The sequence below is a fragment of the Chelon labrosus genome (assembly GCF_963514085.1).
Source record: "Chelon labrosus genome assembly, chromosome: 3".
Classification (NCBI taxonomy): Eukaryota; Metazoa; Chordata; class Actinopteri; order Mugiliformes; family Mugilidae; genus Chelon; species Chelon labrosus.
Window position 1 is genome coordinate 19,940,541 of NC_140339.1, and position 27,008 is coordinate 19,967,548.

General features: G+C 41.3%; 1 protein-coding gene across 1 annotated transcript in view; it reads right to left on the minus strand.

The window, feature by feature from the left end:
- mdga1 (MAM domain containing glycosylphosphatidylinositol anchor 1) overlaps nt 1-27,008 on the minus strand; it is a gene marked incomplete at its 3' end in the record, with an annotated part of 163,346 nt that overhangs the window by 79,648 nt on the left and 56,690 nt on the right. Inside the window, exon 4 of the mRNA XM_084541498.1 lies at nt 16,145-16,319. Within this exon, the coding sequence (XP_084397624.1) occupies nt 16,145-16,319 (175 nt within the window). The remainder of the gene's footprint in view (nt 1-16,144; nt 16,320-27,008) is intronic.

A 27,008-nucleotide genomic window follows, 5' to 3' on the forward strand; every position in this document is an offset into this window, starting at 1 on the left:
CTGGAGCAGCCGCAGGAAAAAAATAGGAATGTCACCATTACTTTTTTGTGAAACTGCTTAAAGATCTTTTGTGCAGTCTGCTTGCATAAGATGGGACAAAACACATTATTGATTCTGATTAAAAAACAAAACAAGACCACAAAACTAAAAGAACCATTTCGAACAGAGACTTCAATCATCTCATAGCAGTCAGAGTGAACAGTTTCTCAGTACAATGACTAATCAAAACACTGTTCTGTAGAACAGACGCTTCCATCCAGGAGCTGAGGCAAACCGTTTACCTTAATATTCTTAAGAGAAGCTGGTGATGCTCTTACCACTTTATGTCGTGCTGTTTATGGAGGACATGGCACCAAGCTAATTACAGCGGTGTCTGCACGGCTGTTTTTCAAGCTGCTCACTCCCAGCCTGTCGGTGGTCAATCAATACAGCTCAAAACAGGTAAAATCAGCTGCATTTACAATAAAAGCCTCTTGAAACAGTGCCTTTGCTTAACATTATTCCAACACATGGCCGACTGTTCACCTTTTAGGATAATTAACCCTTTACTGCAAGTCCTGTCCAAAAGCAATACAACAGGCAATTACTTTAAAAGATAAAAAAATAAATAAATAATGCATGCTATGTGGAAAAGCTGCTACACCGGGGCTTCCAATCCTGTCTTTTCTTTCCTGAAGCCCAGTGTGACTAACTGCTACATAATTGTCTCATTTAAACGGTCCTTCAGGGAAACCTAATGACCTTTTAGAACAGAGGGGGTATTGCACCGGTAGGAGAGAGGACATCATTTCTTGCATAATGAACTAAGTAATGGGACCAAAGCAACACCACTGTGACAGCATGATGTCAAAGGGAGGGAGCTACTAATACGGTCCGATCACTGTATGTGTTTGTGGAGGCTTCTCATTTAGAAACACTTCACCTAGAGACCAATTCCTCCATGTGCGTCAGATGTTTTAAGCCGTTCACAAGAAGTCACCGACTATTATTAACCAACAAAGAGTTGGTTCAGACCATTACAAAAAGTACTTAATGGACTGAGATAAAACATGTAATGAAAACAACCAAAAATAAAAAAATAAAAAAACGAGGACGAAAACAAGATGAGTCCATTTTGGCGCCAGAGACTCAGTGGAAATGAGGTTGAAAATTAACAGCGTACCTTTAAAGGTTTGACCTACGGCAGGCCCATTATGCAAATCGGTCTCATTTGTAAGCATGGCTTTATATCAGTAGCAGCTTTTATGTGAACCAGATTTAAGCTGTAAGAATTAGAGCCTTTAAATGTTTAAAATTGATATCAGTAATTATATAACTTCAATCAGGCAAACGGATCACGATACCCACATGTGTAATTTCTTAAAAACGAATATGAAATAACCTAAACCATCACATCTGATACATAAACTCTGCTCTCCCTGGTAGAGGAATGTTACTGATGAACCATACAACTGGATGAAAAAAACATAACACACAAGAATGCTTTGTAAATAGAAGATGCAGTAGATCATTTAGACTACCTTTGTATAAGTGTAAGGGGTATGATCTGAATGAAAGCTTCTTCTTTCACAGACATCTTCCCTATTAAATATTTCACATGGCAAGCATTTAGCTAAACGCTGCTCTCTGGAGAAATGTAAGGACAATAGAAAGGGACCATAAGCTCATTCTTTTAAGTGGATATTGTCATCTTAGACATAGTCTGACAAAAATTCTACTACTAACAGGATACAAGGAGCGAGAAATACCTCTCACACATGATCAACAATTTAAGGTTTTATAAAGAAGAAAGACTTGGTTGGTTCTCTTTGCTGATAAAAAGAATTGTGGGACACATTTAAGTGCTTTTCCCTGTTTGGTTTGATCCATACTCTCGTGGACACAGAGAAGCCATTATCTGCAGTTGGGGCTTCCTCGATGTCTCTGTATGTTCTTCCGTCAAGGTGACACCAACACACTTGTCAGGAAATGCACACGTCAGATCGTAAAAGATGCTTTTTGCTCGAAGGCAAAGGTTCAGCTAAAGACTCAATCACACCCGCCCTCTCTACAGATGCATGCTCCCACACTCGGCGCCTGGCAGCAAGAGAAAATAATTAGGCCGCGGCGGCTGTCTGAAGCATAAAGATCCATTAGTGACAGATTTTACACATTACAGTCTGTCTTTACAACGGTAACTAGGGACTGATGAGCAGGGCACACAGAACTCAACAGGAACGCGCTTCTCTTTTCCCTATGCTTCATTTACTGGTAGAGGGCTGCAAGACAAAAATTGAAAATGTAATATTGTCCAATGCGTCTCCAAACTGGTGCATCTAACAAACAAATAGAAGCAACGGGTATTATTTCGGAGGAAGATGGCTTCCCCTTTTCAGGATGACTCATCAGTTTCTTCTTTTGGAAACCTCTACACATGCTAACAATTACTAAGAAGGAATCAGGGTGCCGTGCTGTCTTACCCACATGTTTACGCAGGCAATATAGCGATTTAAAACTGACAGACAGAAACTGCAGTTAGACAATGCCTTCTACTGGAAAAGGTTATCAAACTATAACAGCATTCTGATGGGAAGCTGGGGGAGTTGCTGCGGAAAGATTCCAGCTACAACATCTGTGGTCTCGGTTCAGAAGAGCATAGCCCTGGTAACAACAAAAATACTTGACAGAGCCCTCAAACTCCCAGGCCTCTGGAAGAGGAGGACCAGAGGCTTTTTCTGTACCAGAGGCCCCCACATTGCAGAGATGAGAGGGAGATTCATTTTATATAGATAAACATCAAACTGTTGTTGATGTGATACAGGCCTGTATGTGTTACCTAATGTCAGACTTAAACTCAATCTACCCATACACACGCTAACACACAAACCAGCATGCGCTGCAACGCTAATCATAATGCAGAAGATGCTTTTATTATAAACACACCCATGAGATTTGCCGAGAACTGAAAATAACTCCAAAGACGTCGAGCTTCTATTAGCGATTTATACCATAGCAAAGTGCTAATTAATTAGGCCTAATGTCAGACAATGGTGGGATTGTCTGCTCTGTTTGTTCCTTGTAGGAGACACAAGGCAATGCATCACTGGTGTTTCAGAGGCTATTTCTGGTCAAGCGAAGTAGCTTTTTTGCCCTTAATTTAGCCGCCAAGCTTTGCTGACTCTGCATGCTATTTTTCAGCAATGCCCTGATACACATGGTCAGTAAACCCACATTACCACCACGCAGCTTCACTGTAGCATTTGGGGCGTTATGGACCTAGCCTGGATAGCTGACAGGAAAGATGATACAGCAGTACTGACACGGGACCGACTCCTGTGGTAACTGCACCGCTGTCATGACTGTGTTAAAGTTTTGTTTTAGTTCTGTTTTTAGGTGACAAGAAGGTTGCACAGACTTCAACCTGTTGCTAATTTTTCTCTAAGTCTGCGAGTAACTTGAAAGCAAGACAACATTAATCTAACCATCAGAAATCAAGTGCTTTATTCATTTGTGTACTGTGCGCTGAGCCATACCAACACATGAAGGTCAAACAAATGCTGACCAAAACCGTTAATAAAGCCGAAATGAGAGAAACCTTGAAACTGAATGTTGACAATGTCTCTTTCCTCTGCCTCTACCCCAGAGGACGTTAAATATCAGAGAGATGAACTTAATCAAAAATATGTATTCATGAGGAGCAGGACAATAGCTGCTTCACTTTTTCATACCTCTCCGTATATATCTCTGGAACATCTTTTGCCTATTGAATAAAAAAAAATACAGTGCACAGTGGGACTAAATTAGATTTGATAGAAAGAGCAGTGTATTATTTTCCTATGACAATAATCCTCCTGTCGCTGCTTAGCACACACACTGTCAGACACACTTACTAGTGCACATATACTGTACAAATTCAGTTTTTCTGGAAACATTAATAGACAGGCTGCCTCTTTCCTTAACAAACCCAGATCCACACACACAACAACATACGCACATTATAAGTCAAGTTCGTTCATTTGAAAGTGAGAGCACACGTGACTGGTTATGAAATCTTCGCTTGTATTAGTTGTGAAGTGAACCTGATAGCGATATGATGATAATGTGGTGGCAGCGGAGGTGATAATAATCGTATTCTCCGAGTTGCAAAGATCAAATGAGAACTCTAGAGAGACTAGGCTGGCTCCATATGGCGCAGATCTATTATTCCTTCTTACTCCGAATCAAATAATTTCATTTACATATTTGACTGGAGGTGAGTGAGTGGTAATGAGAATCTTTTTTTTTTTTTAAACCACAGAGAGCGCTAAGAACATGACCGAGAGGCCTGTCAATTACTCTGCATTCTCAACCAGATGATGTTATAGAAAAACTACACAGCTCTTCTTCCACTGCGCTACTTTATTAATTATTATGTAGGGTCATGTTAACTTCATTTACACCTTTACCCTGAGTTCCTTTATTAGATGGCATAGGAAAAGAGACAAACTGCATTTAAATCTTAGTGACTGAGCTGCTGCTTAGGAATACACTTATGTGTAATGTATGTACAGGCCTACCTGCACATGAGCCACTCTACTACCACTTGATGTGGCAGTAATATAATAAGAGACATAAATGACCTTGCATATTAGAGTGAGATTTTATGCACCGTATAAGTGTGACTGTGATGCTCCAGGTAAAAACTCACTGGTGTCATATGGAGGGATGGCCAAATCTGTTTTAATATTATCAACCTAAAAACACTCTAAATGGGTCATTATGATACAGGAATAAATGCAGATTAAAATCGATACTGACTAGAGCTAAGCAATGGAAGCTATTTTTTGTTCTTGTGATTTAATGTTTTGAACGTTATTTATTTTTAGTTTTAAACAATGAACATCACCGACAGTACACGGATGCTGCGGAGGCATTTCACTTAACTTAATACCGCCATGTTGCAATGTCACAGCAACTAGTTTAACTAGTATTGGCAAAAACTGTTGCTGCACCGTAGGGACTTTTGTGCTTTTACAGCAGATAAGAGGATGGGATGGTATTTGGCAAAACTGCCACAAAAACAATTCATTATACAACCGTTTTGCAGGTCCGCTGCCATGCGCGAGTCCAAATCTCTTTAGGTAACATCCTTTTTACATACAAAGATCAATTTACATACTTAACTCTACTACACAATTGTAATTTAAATTAAAGCAAAATTATTCAGTATAGAGTTCTATCACTGCATACCCACTGCAGTTGGGTATATGGTTTAATCCAAAGTGCTGTCGTGCTATATACCGTAAGTGCTTAAATTTCTGGCAGATAGGCCCAGTGGGAACTAGAGCCCCAACCCTGACAGTGTTAGCACCATATTAAACTCACTGAGCTACTGTACAGACGCACCATATATCACTAAAGTGGAACATTTTTACTTTTAAGCGCGTAGCCTTTGGTACTGACTGCCCCAGAAATCTGACAGCTCACAATGTAAATGTTCAGTCCAGTTATTCAGCTGTGGGTGCTGCTTTGACCTGGACTTATTTATTTTTTTCTTTTTTGTTTGAAGTAAACTAGTAATATAACATCTAAGACCATGATTCAGAATGTATAGTATTCAGTGAATGGAATTTATGCACATACACTACACCCTGCCTTTACAGTCTGAAAGCATTTTCACTTGAATACCACAATGCACACATTTCATTAAAGATCTGCATTGTTTTTAGGCTTTTAAGGAGTCTACTAAATCTCACTGATCTGTCTCATACACAGTTGGTCTTGTGGGAATGAAAAAACAACTACATGGTCATGATTTCTGCTTTAGTCCTATTTATTTTGCCAGTTTCATCCACCTGATGACCTTTGCATATTTCCCAATAATTCCCTCATATGTGTCCTGTTCTCCTACTCCGTGCCAGACGTTGTGTTGTCTGCCAGTAAGATGATGATTATTTTTAATTAATACCTCGCTTCAGTGTTGCTAGCTGCATGGCCAAGAGTCCTTGCGCGGGTTGTCTGCTCTGTGCTCTACACCTGTACTCTGACAAATCCAAGGTTTAAATACAACAAACAAACTAAAAACAAAGGTCACAAGTACCACAGAATGCGCACACTGACCCATAGCAATGGCAAAGGAAAAGAAGTGTAATAAGAACCATAAAAGAGCTTCAAAATAAATATATAAAAACACTCAAGTGAGCAGTTTTATCAACCTTCATGGACCGTTCAACTCATGAAAAGATAAAATAACATGTAACCTCTCATCTTAAGGTTTCCCACTCTGTTTTCTTTTGGATTAATCTCATCTGTGAGCATCCAGTTCATTTGACCCTCATTTCTATCAGTGCAGAAGAACATAAGTTCAAATCGTATTGCTGTGAGGTGAGTGTAATAACCTTGGATGGAGTGTGTCCTCCTTACTAAGTATATGCTGCTATGAAAGTATTATGGTTGACTAAAGTATTTTCCTCAACCAGAGTAATGCCAAGAGTATCAGAAAGAAAGAAGGAAGGAAGGAAGATAACAAGAATGAGCAATTTATGATACATCATCTTATATAAATGATATAAAATACAATGACTTTTTATACACTAAATTAAGGCAGTTGACGGAATATAAAATGTATAAAATGAGCAAAATTAGCTCTACCTCAGTCTGCTAAAATATTTAAATGCTGCTTGCATTTCATTGCATTTGTAATAATAATCCAATAAGTATAACACTGATAGACATGCTTTTACCTGTCTTTTACTATATACTTGAAATACATTACACTGATAAGACTTGTGTAAGGATTTGGGATATAAGATTTCCACTTGTAACGGAATAATTTAAAATTGTGATATTGCTGCTTCTGCACTCCTGCAGGTGAGCTTTATGAGTGTATGAGTATTCATGTGTATTTACACATATTTTTAAAGCAAAAACAGTAGTAACTCTGGGTCAAAAGCCTCCCACATATAATGCTAAGTGAAAATGTTACAGCTGCATCTCACACATACCATTAATGTGTGCTACAGATATTTCTTAGGTGAGACTATTCCTGTCAACATACCTTTTTCAGTGCAAGCATTTTCCGCCTATTTTTCCTGTGAAAAGAGAATTTGCATATCGATCTGCATTTATTGTAAACCTGAAAAACTCAGAGCACGGCATCAGGTCGCCTACAGGATTTTGTCTGTGGACTTACATTTTGGTTAATGACAGTTGCACCATTGCTGTCCCCTCCAAATAGCAACAAGCAAACGTTAAACTGTTCTTGGCAGTGAGTAGTTCATCTTTTATGATCAGTATTTTCCAATGAATGCTTGAATTATTGTATTTTGAACATATTGTGTTTTTAACTTGATTATGAACAATTTTTAAAGCGAAAAAAACATAAACTTTTGCCTTTTCCTACTCATTGTTCAGCATCTGTATACACACACTGGAATCCCAGGTTACGACAGTTTGAGAGAAATGGGATGTTGGATAAAAATGCAGATGCAATGAAATACACAGGGGGAAGATAAATGTCTGCAGCTTTACAAGACAAAGGTTTTGTAGCCCCGTATTTTTGTATCTATTTTGCAGTCACTATTTATAACAGTGTTGCAAACTATGAATGTTCAGCCATTATTATAAAGTGGTGCTTCCTAGATGTATTGTTGCTAAAGAAATTATATTAACAGTAATTTATCCCTGCTGACTTTGCTGAGAATTGTATCCATATACATACCTCTGGATCAACACACACTCGTAAATAGAACAGATGCACACACACACACAGCATATCTGGGAGTGGCATAAGAACGTGTGTCATGGCAGAGTAGAGCAGCCTGGTAATCTCCCAGATAAAAATGTACTGATGTTGTGCTCTTCTTTAAGAATGGAAACTGTTTACCTTAACATTTGATAACCCACTTAATGTACTCATATATTGCACACCATGTCACATAAGTCAAACATGTGAAGTCAGATTTAGCCTGGAGTCCACTAACAAAAATCAATGAATGGTTCCAACCAACGTTGGACTGAAACAGTACCATCTGAAGCTTATTTTGTTAACTCAAATATCACAACAAAGACTGAATAACTTCCCAATTTGCCGCACTAATGAGGACACCATTTCCTGAAAAATACAACATCCTGCTACACAGATTGTAGTGTGGTACGGCACTTTGCTTCGAATAAACAGGTGGTCGGCAAATTGTTGGTGTTGGCCACCAAAGACAAACAGAATAAAAAAAAAATCTCTAACACTGAGAATTTCACACATTTATGCCAGCTTTCCTAAATACCTTGCAGTCTCCTTGTGTTCTTTAAACTACTTTTCTCTAGTTAGATTTTTATTCTGGCCAAGGGGAGTTTTTTGAATTATCAGGAACCGATGTGATCTGGTACATTTCTAATGTACTTGTTCTAACTATGTGCTGCAGATCAAATCAAGTCTCGGAATAGTTGGAGGAGTTGGAATGAAAAAAATCAACAACATTATAAAGTATATTTCAAAATACACTCCTTCAATAGCAGTCCAGAGCAGGGGAAAAAAATACGATTCCTTTCGAGAGAGGCGGATACAGAATAACTTCAGCAAAAGGACACGAGGGAGATACAAATCCAACAGGGCTGAGTGATAAAAAAAACAGGCCGACGGATTTACGAAGCACGCACCAACAGAAATATATACGGAAAGAGCAACCTGAAGCAACACACTGAGTGGTGTTGGAGGGGGCATCGAAAGTTTGGACAAGAGAAATACATGGAGAGGAATATGAAAGAGATGGCGAGCAAAGGGAAGAAAGTTTGTGTGAGCTTTTACCGCACTCTGTGACTCAGACAGTGGCGTGGTGGCCCAATGATTCACCCTGAGGCTTCAACCTCGATCCCACTGAAAGGTCAAAGCTTCTTTTAAACTACCTGTTTCTGCCTCTCTCTTCACTTCACTGTCTAAACTGCAGTTTACTTTTTCCTGTGTAAAAGTTTGTGAGTGCAACCTGTACTGAATATATATTTGCGTGTGTCCGTGTGTGTGTGTGTGTGCTTTGCTTCCATTCATCACCAGCAGAGCAACCGCCCATTTCTCTTGCTCCAGCCAGGACTGGTGTCACCCTGAAGCACAGAGCCCATGTTGTGACAGAAGACTCTGGCCAACAGGGACAATCTAAATGCCACCTAGCCTACTGTTTATGGGTGTGAAAGTGTGTGTGTACATGCTACTGTCACAAACACTGAGATCGTGTATTACTGTGTTGAGACCCCTTTTGAAGACACTGCTGGAATAATAGATTATACTTCCTGACTTCCATAGTCTGTGGCAGTTAGGGTGATAACTGCCTAAGCTGTAAAAGGGCGTGTGTACATTTGGAAATTTGTGGTTTTATACTGATTAGGACACCTTCTTGTTATAATAAAAAATTATACAATGTATGTCAGCGAGCACATTACACATTCCACGTTTTCCTCCACGTTTGTGTATCTGTATTTGTACGTGCTTTTCTTACTTCCCTACGCCAACTGCTTAGAAAATCCCGTTGCGATAACTATGGGGATGTAACTTTTGGTTAAAACTTCATTTGTAACCACTTTAAAATGAAGCACAATGAAACACTTTGCGGCAAAGTTTGTGTATAAGTAACTCAAACAATGTAATTGTTTCTGTCATTTTCAATGTTCAGCAGCAGAAATCCCCAAAAGACACATTAAATTGGCAGAAATTAGTAATAATAATAATAATAATACATTTTATTTGGGGCGCCTTTCATGGCACTCAAGGACACCTTACAGCAACAAACAATAACAACAACAGATAAAATAATAAAATACTAAATCACTAAAAGAATGTTAAAGGGAGTACGCCTGTTTAAAAAGGTGGGTTTTCAGATGTGATTTGAAGGTGGAGAGTGTGTCAATGTTCCTGATGCTTGGTGGGAGAGAATTCCAGAGACCGGGGGCAGAGCGGCTGAAGGCTCTGGCCCCCATGGTGGTCAGACGGGCAGGAGGCACAATGAGGCTGATAGATGAGGCAGATCTGAGTGTCCGGGAAGGAGTGTTGATGTGGAGAAGGTCAGATATGTATGGGGGAGAGAGGTTATGAATGGCCTTGAAGGTGTGGAGCAGAATCTTGAAGTCCACACGAAATTTGACCGGAAGCCAGTGAAGCTGTTGCAGAACAGGTGTGATGTGATTGATGGATGGGATCCTGGTGATGATGCGGGCAGCAGAATTCTGAACCAATTGGAGTTTATGGATGTACTTGTGGGGAAGACCAAAGAGAAGGGAGTTGCAATAGTCCAGCCGAGATGTGACCAGGGTGTGGACTAGGATGGCAGTGGAGTTGGGAGTGAGGGATGGGCGGAGACGGTTGATGTTGCGTAGATGGTAATACGCTGACCGAGTAATGTTATTGATGTGGCTTTGGAATGAAAGAGTACCATCAAGGACGACACCCAAACTCTTAACCTGCGGGGAGGGGCAAACAGAGGAGTTATCAATGGGGATGGTGAAACTTGGAGTTTTAGTGAGAGTGGACTTGGAACCAATGAGGAGAACCTCTGTTTTATCACTGTTGAGTTTCAGGAAATTGGAAGAGAACCAGGTTTTAATTTCTTGTAAACAGTCACAGAGGGAGGAGGGCGGGAATGTGGAGGTGGGTTTTGAAGAAAGGTAGAGCTGGGTGTCGTCCGCATAACAGTGGAAGTGGATGTTGAATTTACGGAGGATCTGACCAAGGGGGAGGAGATAGATGATAAACAGAATAGGGCCTAGTACAGAGCCTTGGGGAACACCAGAGGAGAGGGGAGATGGTTGGGATGTGAATGTTTTCAACTGGATGAACTGAGTGCGGCCAGAGAGATAAGATTTAAACCAGTCCAGGGGTGTGTCAGAGATGCCAATAGATACTAATCTGTCAATGAGGGTGGTGTGGGAGATGGTGTCGAAGGCTGCACTCAGATCGAGAAGGATGAGGATGGATAATAGTCCGGAGTCAGCTGCCATCAGGCGAGGGAGTGCTCAATATGAGCTTCCAAGTGACAAGAAACAACTGAAACCAGAAAGAAGAACTCCTGCCCTGTGAAGGCATCATCTTCCCCACTGTCATGACATCGCCTTTAACATTAACATCATTAATGCAATCAGCACCGGAGTTGCTATGAGCATCATCATGATTACCCCCCATCACTTTTCCACTTACCTTGTTGTGTCCTGAAGAGAGTAATGACTCCACAGAGGATGTGATCTGAACTAGTTGATTTAACCAAATGGTGCTGTTTTATTTTTTAAACAGATCAACCATTTTCCTGATTTGCACATCGCTAGTTGGGTTTCTGAACCAAGTCCATCCCACCAGTAGAGGCTACTCAAAGTTAAACCCCGCCTGCTCACTGTCCCACTGCCTCAGTGGTTAGAGTGCCAGGTCATTAAGTCAGCAGTTTGATATCGATGAACACTGTGTGATGTGGGTCTGACAGGGCAAGAAAGTTGTTTGCTGTGATGGCTGATGGGTGGATGGGATATTTTTGAGTGGAAAGCATTAGTGAAGCCAATCTAAGTGGCAGTAAATTAATGGAAAGGCTGTTGTATGCATTTTCTGTGGAAGTGGGGAAGGGAAGATTGTCAGAAAAAAAGGAATAGCCCTGCTCCACATGCATATAGGATCAAGAATATAGACTTTATAACTGGTTGACTGAAGGCCCCATAAGTAGAGTCATACAGAGAACAAGCACCGAGGCTTTTGTACTAATGGATTAATTCAAATCAGTCCTATAATTAATAAGCAAATACATTCTGAATTAATAACTGGACTCAGAGTATAGCTAAGGAGTGAGTGTACAGAGTGGGTTAAGGAGGGATACGTTACAGTGTATAGTCGGGAATGTTGCAGGTAGAAAAGACAAATAGATAAAAGGAAGAGAATGAATGACTGAGAGGGAGAAACAGGGTGTCAGCTATAGGAGTATGGGAGAGACTTTTGTTGTATGTGCCTTTTATTTTAAGTAGAATATTGAATATGTGCCTTCGCGCCGTTCCTGAAACTCTCCACTCATTTCCCCTGCTGTCTTTTCCGTTTCCATCTATCATTCTGCCTCTCGCTCCCTCATTTCCCCCTTCTGCCGCTCTCACTCTCACACTATGAGTGAGCATGTGTGCATTTGAACTCATATGTGTATACCTGCGGGTGTGTCCATGTTACTGTATGCATCCGTGTGCACGCTCCTGCGTATGTAAGTAAAGAAGACGTGTGCGCTGCATTAAAATGAGTGTGCCTGTTTCCGTGCGATTGTATGACGGCAAAGTTAAATCCATTGGCAGGACAGATGACCTACAGCCAGACACTGCTGTGGTCGAGCCTCACAGCTGAGAGGAGAAAGACCCCAGCTGAATCTGTTCATGTGCACACATGCACAGCTACACCGCTTCATCCCTCAACAGTGTGTGTTTGAGAAAGGAAGGCCAAAAGGATGCAGGAGATAGGAGGAAAATAATGGAGGATGTGGAAAAAAACATGAACGATGGAGGAACGAGGGGATGAAGTAGAAGATGGGTAAAATAAAGAGTGAATAGAGTCCAGTGCTTGATCATTTCGGTGTAAAAAGCCTTCGACATGAAAAGGAGAATTGTGTGATTGAGAGAAGCAGAGAGGGAGCGCTGAAACTCCTGTTTGTACCCTGTGCAGGTAGCAGCGTGGTCTGCCCTCTAGTCCAATAACTGGTCTGTTGGAGGCGTCCAAATTGAAAAGCATGAGTGCATCTACAGTGCCTTATTATGTGCATCGTCCTCTCGCTCTCATTTCCCTCCCCATATTCCATCTCTCTTTTCACCGTCTTCATTTGTCTTTTGGCCGCTCTCTTCCATCTATTTCCTCTCCCTCTCCTTTTCTCTCTTCGTCCCTCAATTCTCTACTTTGTTGAGTGGAATTTTCAGCTACCTCAATACTACAATCTATTCAGCCACAATCAATCACCATTACTTCAGCTTTTTCCTAAACTCGCTGTTCAGCTTTTCCGTGAAAGGTCAAGTGCTCTTTAGGTAACTACAGTCTGACCTGCACATCCGATCGACAGATTCAGGTCAACCTTCACATAGATTCTGTGTGTGTGTTCTGTTTTCCCACCTCACACTGCATGGTAGTGTTAAAAAAAAAAATAATACAAAAAATGTAACATTGCCTTTTCTTTCTCCACATTTCCTCCCTTGCACATTCTTGGTTGAACTACACACATTCGTCTATTTCTTGCGTGCCATCTCTGTGGAAAAAAACACGGGCATTTCATCTGTGAAATCTCCCATTGGTTTTTGACAGGGTCTTTTGGAGCCCAGAGCCTGTGTTTACCACCAACTGCTATCTTGTCAACTGTTTAAAGCCAGTAAAGCTACATTTTGGCAAAACCGAACGGAGCTGATTTTGGCCAAGCGAGGAGCAGTCACAGGTCCAAAAAGTCATGGAAGATGAGTCTTTTTGCCTCTAAGATCTAGGCTGCCTATGTAAACGTTGGTTAAACGGTTCACTGGTATGGTTTCTCTGGTGAGATCAGGCTGATCCAGTCTTGCTTCTATAGGAGATAACTGGTCAGTGAGTGGTCAAATAACTAAAAAATGTAACATGATTCATTTACTGTGGCACTCACAGTCATGCCATCTTAGGGCAGATTTGAAGCCCATTGCTTTGTAGCTGACAGTTGATTGCTACTGGGTATTCCAGGATCTGGTATGTATGAATGGATGTCACCGACTGCTATCAGCATGTAAAATTTGATGGTCAGTGACTCCTTTTTCTAAACATTTGGGGACCTCTATCTTGGCATCGTTTGTCAGTCAAATGTCGCTCCTATCTGTTACACATTTGTACATTAACTTACATTAACTTAGTATATCTGTACTTTAAGAAATTATTTGGTGGCCTCGCCTGTTGATCTCTTACTATCCATTGAACGCTAATCCTTGTTGGTCACTACTTCCTACTTCTCCCTCTTCCTCCCTCCCTGTTCCAACATCTCTTCCTTCACTCTCCCATCCATCTTCCCCTCCATATTCATCTCTCTCTGTCTCTCTCCCTCTCTTTTTCCCTGGTAGCCTTGGATAATTGTTACATCGTTCTAGCACTGAAGTCGCCCTGTGTAGGAAGCGTGGCTGATCGCCGCTGGGTCTAACGCAGCATGGGGGAAGGGGAATTGAACAAGCATTGGCCGTCAGAGCTGGTTAGCTTCACAGAGCTCCTGTCACAACTACACTCACAATGCAACCTGTTTACTACCCAGGCCCCCTGCAATTACCAGCTCCCCAGCAGGGGCCAAGCTAGCGCCTGGGGAGAACTAACACTATCAGAAGAAAGGGAGGCAGAAGTACGAGGGAGAGAGAGCCCCATTAAGAGGCTGAGGCAGGGTGGTGCGCAAGTGACAAATCCTGGAGGGACATGCATGGTGGGAGCATTTGTGTGTTGTGTGCAGATGTGTGTACTGCTTGTGAGTGCAAAGGTGAAATAGTATGGTTTCTGAGATTTGATGCTAAAGGAAGCACGCTATGGTGTCCTACTTAACACAGAGTAAAAGAAGAGATAAATTTAGCAAATGAAAGAAAGGTAACGGACGTTTAGTGTTATAGGGCCCTTGAAAAATCTGCCTGTTTCTATTAGTCTATAAACTCACCATTAAAATGATTGAATCAATAAGGGAAGGAACTAGTTACACAATAAGCAGTTTTAAGAAATGGATGAGGATTTTAGGGTGCCGGGAATTAAATCAGCGTGTGCAGTGGTATTGATGAGCGGGGTGTATGTTTGCGTGTGAATCAACCTGTCGCCATGACCTGGCCCCTGACTCACTGGGACAGTGGGGCAGTGAAACAAGCAGCAGCACGGGACCCCTACAACACAATGCTGCTTCTCAACACGGTGGGCGTGGGTGCAATTCATTACACAGATACCAAAAGAGAAGTTTCTAAATCATACTGTAATTTTATCTGTTTTCATGATTGTCAGCATGCCTAAATATCATTCAGTTTGTAATAAATGTTACTAAATACTGTTAACCTCAAATCCTGGGGGAGCCACACTGAAGCTTTGACACTACCCTTGACTGTGTGAGATCATTACCTTTTTGTATGAACTGATGATGGAACATGAGCCAAGGCAACCGAATTGTGTCGTATCTCAACAGACTATTTAGTCAGCTACCACAGCTGCACAAATAGCAAGCTGTCCTGGCAGTGCATAGCCTTGCACATGATTTTTTTGTTGTTGTTGTTTTCTGCCATCATTCTCAGAGGATATTTCTTTTAATTTGCCAAAGCAGATTCTGAAGCTGTTGTTAGCAACACCAGTGTCAGATGCTTACATTGGTGTAGGTCAAAACTCTTCAGTGTGGAGTGTCTCTCAGGGAAATTACTGGTGCCTGTCCAAGATAAAAGAGCCTTGTAATATAATCTGGTACCTTTTTGTTTTACAGGCAACAACAACAGGCTCATTGCAGGGCCCCAGGCTACAGAGACAGGTCAAATGAGGTCCGAACAGGAAACATAACCTCTCAATTATTAGACGAATGGTAATTTACATTCTAATTGTGGCTGGCAGAGGATGTGACAGAGCTAAAAGTAACTCTGAGGTCGTTTCAGCCTAAACGGTCAAGCTCTGATTTTGTTATTTTTCAACTTTCGTCTTTTTTGCAGTCCATAATGACATGGGACAGTTGAGAAACAGTGTGTTAGGGAGCCCGTACTGCCTGGACTAACTGTTTTAAATCTCTCGATATATTCCACAGACTTCACCTTCTCCCAGGAGTATCTGACAAAACACCCCCGCACCCCCTGCTTATTACACTTATTGGTGGAGTAAACTATATATAGTGCATTATCCCGGTGTATACACTCAACAAATGGCCAACATCTCAATGAAATTTTAGTTTTTTTAGTTTTTAATCTTCTTATCTACAGCACAACAGATTTGATCGACCCACCTCCCCATAATCCTCCCACCATACTTTTAATCCACTCCACCATAATTTATCAGATACTCTTGGAAACCATTCCCACCTGAAATCTCATCATCCGTCCAATCAGTCTTTCATATTACGTCTTGCAATCTTTCCATCTCTCACCCATCTTGGTCCTCTCTAACAGTGGGAATGGCTGCGGTTAAAGTCAGCTGTGGTCTAGAAGTGGAAGGGTTTTTTCTTTTTTTTTTCTGTCCTCTTTCTCCCTGCCCACTTACATTGCACATCTACGCGGATGGACTTGATGGCAGCCACCCCCACCCCGTTGTCAGCTTTGCAGTAGTAGCGACCCCCCTGAAACCTCTGGATGCCATCAATGCGCAGCGTCTCATTGTAGATGGATGTCTCCTGGAACTTGTCGCTGGCACTGCCGGCTGTCTTCGTCCACCGTACCTGAAGAAAAAGGGGGGACAAGAGAAGATGTTGAGGAGACAGGGATGCTGTCTGGGAAAGGGAGACGTACCAAAGGACAGAATCTAAGGGCAATGGAAGAAAACAGGCAGAGCTACAGAGCAAAAGTCTCTGACAGAAATTTTGACATCTGATTTGCTTTACTTGGACTTTTTATTTTAAAATATATTTGAATATTTAAAATATAAAATATTAAATTATTGTAAGTTTCAACTGATACAGAGAATAATACCTCTGCATGCAACTGAATTGGCACTGACTGCTATTCTGTCTCTCGTGTCAGCACTCTTCTGTCCATCATCTCATAAAGACCACCCAAACTATTTCATCGGATATTTGCCAGAGCATATAATCAGTTCCCAAATTAATGATTCCAGACCAACTTTCCCCCACAAATAATTTGTGGGCAGTAATGTTGGTATGGCTTCAAGGCCAGAGACACACAAGCAGAAACTCATAAAGAAAGCTTGTTGGTCAAACATTTAGCTGAGAGCAGAGAGCCCTCCTCCACCTTGCCAAAGGTCGACCCAGCAGGTTAAATGCAAAGGAGACACTGTATATTTTTGGAGCATACAGTAGCTTTGAAGTTATTCAGGAGAATATTCTCGACCGTATTTGTCTTGTGTTGGACTGCATTAAGCAAGCATATGTGTCCACTACCAGGTCGATAAGAGTAAGAAAAAAAAAGTCTCTTAAAGTACATTTAGAACAGATTTTTAAAAAATTTGTGGTAAATGAGAGCTGTAGATATCATGTGATTGATTGCGATTAAATATCATCATCAATGGATGGAGGGACACTTCCGCCACTCGCGTTTTCATTTAATTAATACTACGCTCTGCTCTACCTCCACCACTTACAAGGAAATGTTGGATTATATATATATATTTTTTTTTTTTCTCCAACGCAATCCTACAGGACCACTTCATGGAGCGGTTGGCATAGCAACTTGCAGCCTTCTTGATGTCACGACCTGTTTCTATAGCATCAAATAACGAGCTAAAACAAAACTTCTCAGACACTTGAATATGTATCAGTATCATATTAACTACCTAAAATTAAAAAATTATTTGATGTGTACTGTTGTGTGTTAGTTTGGCCCAAGTCCCATTCACTAACATGGAGGGGGTGGAGCTCATGATCTATACTGCAGCCAGTCACCAGGGGGAGCTCTACTTGCTTTGGCTTCACATTTAAGAAGCTGTACCGCCATCCATCTTTACACAGTTTATGATTACAACAGAGAAACTGGAAAGCTGTACCTATGAGCTTCTGTAGGCCTATAGAGGTTTTATATTTTCAGTTAGTTGTGGTAGCGCTCTAATTTTGTGTGTTTTTATCTTTTTTGTTTTTAATTGAAAAAGGCTCAATGAACAGGTGGTTGGCCACCCACCAAATTCTCCACAAAAACTAAAAAAAATGTTATGCTGTTATGCTTATTATTTTTAATTACAGCGTGCATAAAGATATTTTCTGAGATATGAGAGTCCATAAAGTTGCCGCAAATTGCATGTCTAATACATGAAACAAATTAGGTGATAAAAAGATAAAGTGCATTAGTGAGACAGCCAGGAAGAGTCTTGAGCAGGTCATTAAATTGTCTGAATAACTGATCAGAATTATATAAATGTAGCTATCATTTTTCCGCCAGTGATAAAATCTCAGTCTGCTCCATAGAGTGGAAGACACTTAATGACACTAAGCGGCGCGCTCATGTTGTCCATGGCGCTCAGACCATTAAGAGTTTTGACAAACTCTATATGGCTTTTCCACGCTTCAATTATCCCATCAAGCCGTGGGAGTGCTGCATCGCCGACAGCTACATGATACCGAGTAATCAAATGCACAAACATACACACACACACAAGCACTGAAATGTGTGCGTGCGCACTGTGTGTATACACTCCATTAATCCCTATTAACCCGTCTTTCTGTTATCAACCTCAAAGAGACTATCAGCCATGTCCTGTTGAGGAGGTCAGGGAGGATAATAGGCAAAAGTCACTGATACGGGATGTGCGTGTGCATGCATGCAAATGCTTGTGTGTAGAAGTGTGTGTTCCTCTGGTGCACGCTTGTCTGCTTGTGTTCCCGGATATGTACGGGGTAGCGGTGTACATATTCACTCCTGCATGCATGTGAGTGTGTGTGTTGATTAGAAAGCAGGTTATATGGATTAGGGGATTATCAGGGACTGTGTAAATGCTCTCTGTCTGTTTGTTCAGCTCTGTTTGTGGGAGGGATTTGGTGGAGGCAGACTGCCATTGATCAAACCCGCCAAGGTGAGCAATGAACCAAACCCCCGTCTCTCCACGGTTTAGTGACTCCAGGTTTTCGTGCTCGCATGTGTGTTTGCGAACCTTTGTGAGGGGCACGGTAGAACGGACGACGTGAAAGTGAGCATGAAGTGCTCGTCTCTGTTCTCTTGCTTTTCATCCTTTTCCATTCAAGGATTAAAAGATGAGTGAAAATCTTCCAAATTATGGACATTTTGTTGCAACTTTGGAGAGGGAGCATGTTATTCATAGGATTAGAGCTCAAGAACATTAAGATTAGGCTCAGGTTAAGAAGGATTCTAATGACAAGATTATACGATAAGGCTTTTTGGAATACAGAGGAAGAGAAATAACACAGCATTTCAGTTCAAACTGTAGCCGTGCACTTGCTGATGTCTCTCTTGTGTGCATAGTGAAATTTTATGAGTAAAAACAGAGATGAACAATAAATCAGGATTACGTATTGCACTCGATATAAAACAGAGAGCCAGTGGAGATGGAAGCAACATGTGAGGTTACATTAATAATACTACTGAGAACACTGTTCGATAAGCAGATCTCCGGGTAGAATGCATGTGTCAAAGCAGAGACGAAATGTGAAGAAAAGCACTATGAGTTGGTGAGGAATACGGAAGGTATGCGTGTGAGAAACTGCATGTGTAAGTATAGGTTGTTTTTTTGTTTTTTTTCAGCGTGTGAGAGCACGTAGGATTGAGAACGAGAGAGAATGATATATACAGTATCGCTGGCAGCTGTGTGATGGGGAGAGAAAAAAGTGCATCACACTGGGAGTTGCTCCACCGGGGTGGCAGATGAAGCAAAATAGAGAAAGGTGATATTGCGAATAAAGGGGATATTGTGTGCAATGCAGATGACAGCCCGGCGGCAGAGGAGCCTTTATCTGCCTGTGACACCAGCAGCTTAAAACCATCACCTGCGCTCCCTCTTTCTCTGACCTCTTTCCCTTTTCCATCTTGAAAAGACATGTGACGCTGTTCTTTTTTCTTTCTGCTCAAGTCCTGAAGGATTGGTCTGAATATCTCCCTCAGTCCTTTTTCCACTCCTTTATGTTATCAACATCTGGGCCCTTTTCTTTACCCCTTCCTTTATTTCTGTACGAAATACAGGAAACACTTGCTTGTCAACAGATCTCATGTGTAAATATATTTACACACGTTCATTCCCCCAGACTTTCTCCCCAAACGCACATGCCGGGAGATGAAGACACATTTGTTGAGTCAGAGGCTTTTGTAATAATAGCTCTTACATGTGGTTAGATAGTGTAGTGTGAAGAGAAGTTTGGGTGTCCCCTGGGAACCAGCTCAACATGAAATACAGGAGGTTTTGTTCGCTGTTTCTCTATTCAGCAGGGGAGCCGCGTGCTGTCTAGGACACAGATGTTTCAACGTGAGAACAGAAACAGTACTGAGAAAATAAAAAAAAAGAACAGCCTTGTCAAAGTTTAGTGGGAGGAAGTCGAGGACCATTTTGTGTTTTTATGTGAGGGCGGGTTGACAGGGCCGTTATGTCCTGTTCAAACTTTGATTTTTGAAGACTGCCCTAAAATACTGGCTTGGCCTGACCAGATTCATCACCACGTAAGGCCTGCCCAAATGATATGATTGGCGCATCTTTGCCAGGGCATAATCAGCTCCCAACGGAGGCGTTCCAGACCAGTGTCTCCAGCTGGTTTCCAGACTACTATCATACTGGTTGGAGCTGAGCAGTACACAGTCTAATACTCGTAGCATCTGGTATTGCTTTTATTTTGAAATATATTTTTGAGACTTAACAAGGTGTTACTCGGTTTCTGCGCTGTTCAACATTCAAACCTGGAGACTTACGTCAATATGGTTAGGTGAAACACAATCTCCCCATGTGGGGCTTTGAGCTTAAATAACTTATTATTGGCACATGCAGCAGCAGTCTTCTCCAGCGGCGCTCACACTGCATCAACCACGTTTTTGATAAACTGTTGTGGTATATATAGTGGACTCCTGCTGTTTGTGTGAATCTAACAAACAGACTTCGTTGCCGTGGTCAAATGTGTTGCCGCTTGACAAGCAAGCAAATCTACTGAGCAGCTAGCAGCATCTTCAGCCTCAGTGAATGTGCTCTTATGCCATTATAGAGGGGGGTATTTACTGTATATTCGAGTTCAAGTTTATTAGGCACATACACCTTGCTAAATCCACTGAAATCCAATACCAGAGCCCCGCAATAAAACCTAGCTTTACTTTGAGTGATCTTTGAATGATCGGCCTCCAAACTTTGCATACAGTTGAATCCACATATCTCTGACATGATGGGCTTCATAAAGTCATGGCAGGATTTATTGTAGATACGTCGTACTAGACTGTAATGTATTACATAGACCTGAATAAACTGTTAAGTGTTAAGTTTGTGTTGTTGTTGAGGGAAAGAGAGAAGGAGGCTAGGTGCTAATTATGCATAATGAATATGGATCTAAAACAGATAAGCTTGGGAAGAAACAAGATATATGTAGCGACAACAGAGAAGAGTAGAGAAGAGAAGAGAACAGAAGAGAAGAGAAGAGAAGAGAAGAGAAGAGAAGATGTGTGCTTCTTTAGGTGATGAGGGAGACCAGGGCTAATGCGTGTCAACCATACTGACAGATCGGTGTGGCCTGCAGCTGTCTTCTATCTCTCTGCATTCTCGGCTTCTATGTGTGGTTGTCTGAATTTTTTACCTCTCTTTATCTCTGCTTCCCTCTGTCTAAAGTTGTTCTTCATTCGCATCTCTCATCTGCTTTGCATCCTCTCTCGCTCACGCTCTCACACATACACACACATTCACATTTACACTCTGTCTCGGAGCCTCCCGCTTCACTCCTCTGAGTGACACGTCACATAGGATCAACAGGATCTAGCAGACATGGTCCAATCGCTGTCAGACCTTTTTGCCCGGCTGTCCAAACTGGAAACTGTCAACACTACACAACAATACATGAGAGGCCATAATACTGAATTAGCATAAAAAAAATAAAATAGAAGGCGATTGGATTTTTTTTAAAGTCGACTACTATGTGGTCGATGAAGTCAAACATAACAACACATTAGAAAGTAAAGCTTTGCAAGAATGAAATCTATATTCTTGACCTGAATACATATTGTAGTGTTTCACATTAAAGAAGCTACAGAGGCTCTCCTGCAAGGTAACTGAAGCTTGCAGGGGCTACTGTCGGCCATAGCCCACGTCAACATCATGAACTCCATCAGCGTGACACTAATAGAACACAATGCTGAACATAAACACATGAGCTTATCAATACTGTGCACTGCAGATACGTATAGCTTATATAAATCACCACCGCATGATGTTTAGTACTTCACAGCGTGTTGTATGATAATGTAGACAGGATAAAAAAATTTTAAAAAAGCGGTATATCTTTGATGCCTTTGCGTGTACAGCAGCTACAGATCTAATAACTTTAGACAATGAAATTCACCAAAGGCGGCACAGTGGCGAGGTGGTTAGCACTGATGCCTCACAGCGAGAAGGTCCCGGGTTCGAATCCTTTCTGTGTGGAGTTTGCATGTTCTCCCTGTGTCTGCGTGGGTTCTCTCCGGGTACTCCAGCTTTCTCCCACCGTCCAAAGATGCTCATTGCTCATGCTCATTAGGTTGATTGGAGATTCTAAATTGGCCGTAGGTGTGAATGTGAGTGTGAATGGTTGTCTGTCTCTCTGTGTTAGCCCTGCGATAGACTGGCGACCTGTCCAGGGTGTACCCCGCCTCTAGCCCGATGACAGCTGGGATAGGCTCCAGCAGACCCTGCGACCCTTAACAGGAACAAGCGGTTACAGAAGATGAATGAATGAATGAATTCCTGCGACCCTTAACAGGAACAAGCGGTTACAGAAGATGAATGAATGAATGAATTCCCAAATTACCTCAAATTACCGCAGGACGTTTGGTGAAGTTGTTTAACTGTCGTTGATTTGGCTCTTTCCTCTGCTAGCATTAGCGGATGCTTTTTCAGATGAGTGTGCATTGCAGTAGTACTTCAGTAGTTGTATTTCAGGACTTACACATTCTGGGCTTAGTGAAGTATTTCCACACACTTAATGAACCGCTGCTAGTTGCTGCAATGACTGACACTGAGCTCCCCAAATGTCTTCTCAGAGGTGTCTGTGTTGTTATTGTCACGTGACCGGCGACTAGTCAACTTCCTGCTTAAAGCGTCATGGCACAGCAGTGAAGTCGACTAATCAATACACCCCCTAATGCTGAATGGAATGACTTTATCTGAAACAAGAATTTTTGGAGTTGGCATGTTCTCTAGTTTTCTGTCCTATTGATTCAGCATCCACCCACAATTCAAGGACAAGCGTATTTGCTTAATCGGGGATGCTAAATTGCCGATAGGTGTGGATGTGATTGTGATGTAATGGATGGTTAAGGGATAGATGTCAAAATACCTCAATTTAACTCCATCCCATCCCTTGATGTGTGATTGCCATCTAGAACTGCTCATATTACAAGCGATTTACCTCAGCACTAGCATGAGCATGGCCACAGCCATGGAAGTTTAAATCCTCCCTTGTTCCTGTAAACAATGCTTGGCTTGCACATCTCCCCCGTCTCTATACCACTGCAGCTTCCTGGGGTGTTACAGAATTTGAATCCTTTATATTCCCACCGAGTGAGCCTGCTAGGCCTGCCTTCTACAATTTTACTAACTCTTTTCTTAATGTAACGCCAGCGGAGTAGACGATACAGTGCTTTATCCATCCAACTGGCTCACTTACCGTGAATAGGCTTAAGATGGTAATCCTGTTATCGGGGAATACTACTTGGCATGGATGCAGACCCACACACACCACGTAGAGGCACTGAGACATACACGAATGCACACACAAGCACACAGAGGATGGAACATCTGAAGGGAAGTGTGGGGGGATGAAGAGCAGAAATAAACAGAAATGACGGAAAATGTGACAAAATAGAGGAATAGCGGCGGCTGACGATAACAGCTTGAACTGATAAACACTGTGCAGTAATCATCATGGTTTTGCTTTACAAACAATCGCTAAATTGAATGACTTAAAGTGACAAGGTGTGGATGAGATACAGTATAAGACAAAACACGCTGCTGCTTGGAGATATCTATTTTAATTATGCGTCACCAGAGAGCAGAGGCAGAGGGAGAAGCATCTGAGAAGAGAGAGAGTATAAATGGATGCTTTAAAGAGTAAGAGACACGTGAGTTATAAATATAATTTCAAGCATCGCCGCTTGAATGATGTTATTTTGCTGATTCAGGGTATTAGCCTGTAGAGGAACAGGTGAGCACATGAGAGTGGGTGGACTCTTTTTTTCTTTAAATGTGGGAGATTTAAAGGAGAGAAGACATAGGGGGATATCCAAGATGAAGAGAAGACAGAGGGAACTAAGAAAAAGTAGGGAAATGAAATGATAGGTCAAGAAAAGGTTAATAATGGAAAAGTCCTTATGAATAAATGTAAATAAAAATTGGAGAAAACATGAGAAAATGAAAAATAAACCCAAATGTTACTAAAGGAAGTGGAGAAAATGAAAAGGAGTACAGAGCGGAGATTTAGAAAAGAAGGAAATTATAATGATATATGTTTTTTTTTATAATTGTTTATCCATTGATCAATAGCGATAGCGCGTCCAATGGCATTTTAATCATGTAATCTCCATTTATGACTGACTGCCTGAGCAAACTTTTAATCAATAGCCTTGCTAATTTGCAAGACTACCTTAAACAAATAGCGTAACTTGATTATTGTCAATAAGCTTGTCAGTAAGCTCTCGCACATGTCATTTAATTTATCCTCGGTGTCTGAATAAAACTGAGCCATAGCCGCTGCAGCCTGTTTATACATATCGGACACGGTGCATATACAGCATGTCTATCACAATGAAATACCTCCCATGCCTCAGTCCAGAGATCACACAGGGAGGGAAAGTTCAATAAAACTGACTCATTGATATTGAACGCGCCACCACTCTCTCTCTAACCTTGTCATACAATATGAATGCCTTTATCGCTCCGTTCGCCTCTGTAATATAAGATCATGGCTGTGATAAAATTACAGGAAGCAGAGGAATCATCAGCATTTACGATAATGTCATGATCCTGGTAAGAGTATTAAATTTTTTTTGTATTCGTGAAGTTATTTGAACAGATTTTTTATTTTATTTTTTTGAAAGTAAACGTAAATTAGGACTAATACAAGACCAAAAATCTGAAGCTTCCTGCTTAGAGACAAGTGAATTATAGGTTTAATGAGAAAATCTCTTTCAGTAGTTCACAAAGTTCCGCTCAACAGCAGATACTCTGAGTCAGAACAAACTGAGGCAGACAGATTCAGCAGGTACACGCACCTCTTTCTAAAGCGTCAACAGCCGACAGCTGCGGTGTCAGCTGCTACCTTACACGGCCGGCCCATGTTGGATGTGTTCGTCGTAACGAGCAATGGCCAATTATCACACGCGGGGAAATTTGAGCCCTCACTTTCCTCCTGTGAGCATGTGAAAAGCAGATGATGTCACTGCTGAGTGGCACAGTGACGCCGGGCTGCTGAGAAATGAGAAATGGGAGGAGGGGGATGCACGAGCAAAGTGAAGAAAAGTCTGACACACAAACAGGTATCCATAAAGGCTGCGAGAATCGATCAATAAAAACAGTAAAAGGGCCACAGATTTGGATCCAGTGAAATGCAAATCTGAAAATCTTCGTACATATGCAGCCTCAAAGACTCCACTTAGACTTCGTAGTTGCAATAGTAAAACTGATTATTCAAAAGGCACTATTTGGGGGAAACTGCATCATAAGCATTTAATGATTTTCAAATGCTTCATACAAAATCTGCCTATCGGTCTGTATCTCTCTCTCTCTGTCCTCTTTTCTACTTTCTTTTCCATGTTTCATTTTAGTTTGTGAGTGCAGACAGACATTTAGACCTTGTCTTTATTATTTTTAGCCTCAGAGACGGGCTTGTCTACAAAGTACAGTGCGTTACCACGGCAGCAGACACTCCAGAGACACTCAAACATACAGAAAAGGTATAGAGGAGTCCAGTATGAGTCTTACACCCAGAGACACGATCAGAGCAAGTGATCTTGTTTTGAGATCTAATTTGATTTGATTAGATTGGATTTGATCGACTTTGTTGTCTCTCACAACCTCAAGTAGTCACACAAGGACCCAGCTTGGTCCTTTTGTGTTTTCTAAAGGGACTTAGAGAGGTGATGTTCCAGACACGTCATTACAGCTACATTTTAAAGATGTGTGGGATACAGAGGCCGCAGAGAAAAAGTGGATCATCCTTTGACACAGGCAAGACAACCTTTTGTTAAACAATAAGGCAAAGGAGTGCTTTAAAATGACACAAAGAAACAAGAGGTAAAATAAAAAGACAAACAAAAAAAAAGGGTAAAAGAACGGGGGAGATAACAGTGCTGTTGGTGTCAGTTCAAGATGTGAATAAATTGTCCCAGTTCTTTTAATTAAAAGCAGTAAATGGATAAGTGACTGATTTAAAAGAATTGAGTTTTAGCCGTCCTCTGGTTTTCTGGGAGTTTCTGATCTGAGACTGTTCTGAACAGCAGCAGATCAGAAATTGATTTTGGCCCTAAACTATTCAGTGCTTTATAAAACAACAGCAGTATTTTAAAAAATCAATTCCCTGACACACGGGAAGCCAGTGTGAAGATGTTTGAACTGGAGTGATGTGATCCACTTTGTTCTTAGCGAGGGCTACAGCAGCAGCATTTTTAATTAGTGTAGGTCAAAAATGATCTAACAACTAGTTTCTGCCGTTATTTCAGATGGATCAATACAAATTGAGTTTTCACTGGTTCGGACCGCCTCCGGGGAAATACTCGTATGCTCACGCTCTCAAGACCTGACATGACAAAAACTCTAGCCTCCTCCTTCCTAGTCTGCTTTGAAACGTTATCACACATCCAGCCACAGAAATGGAAGTAGAGCTGCATCAGTCGATTCATCGATCAGTGGATCGACAGAATAATAATATTCACTACTTTGATAAACTATTCATTCTTCTGCGTTTAGAAAGTTTGGTGAAATCTTTTCTGTCAGGGTTAGACGGATAGTCTCAGTATGTTTGGATTTTTGACTGTCTATCTGCTCAAAGTTGGACATTTTTCACAATTTCCTGACATGTTATTGAACAAACCACTAGCGAATCAGCAAAGAAAATAATAAATTAAAAGAATTGCAAGTCTTAATTCAAGCATATACACCATTAAATAGTGATAAAAACTCAAGTGATCCACAAGCGGTCTAAACCAGTTTTACAGTATAGTCACTTAAGTGAATACTGAAACCCCTCCCCACTTTATAAAGATAGTGTAACTGTGTTCGGGAACTACGCAACCTC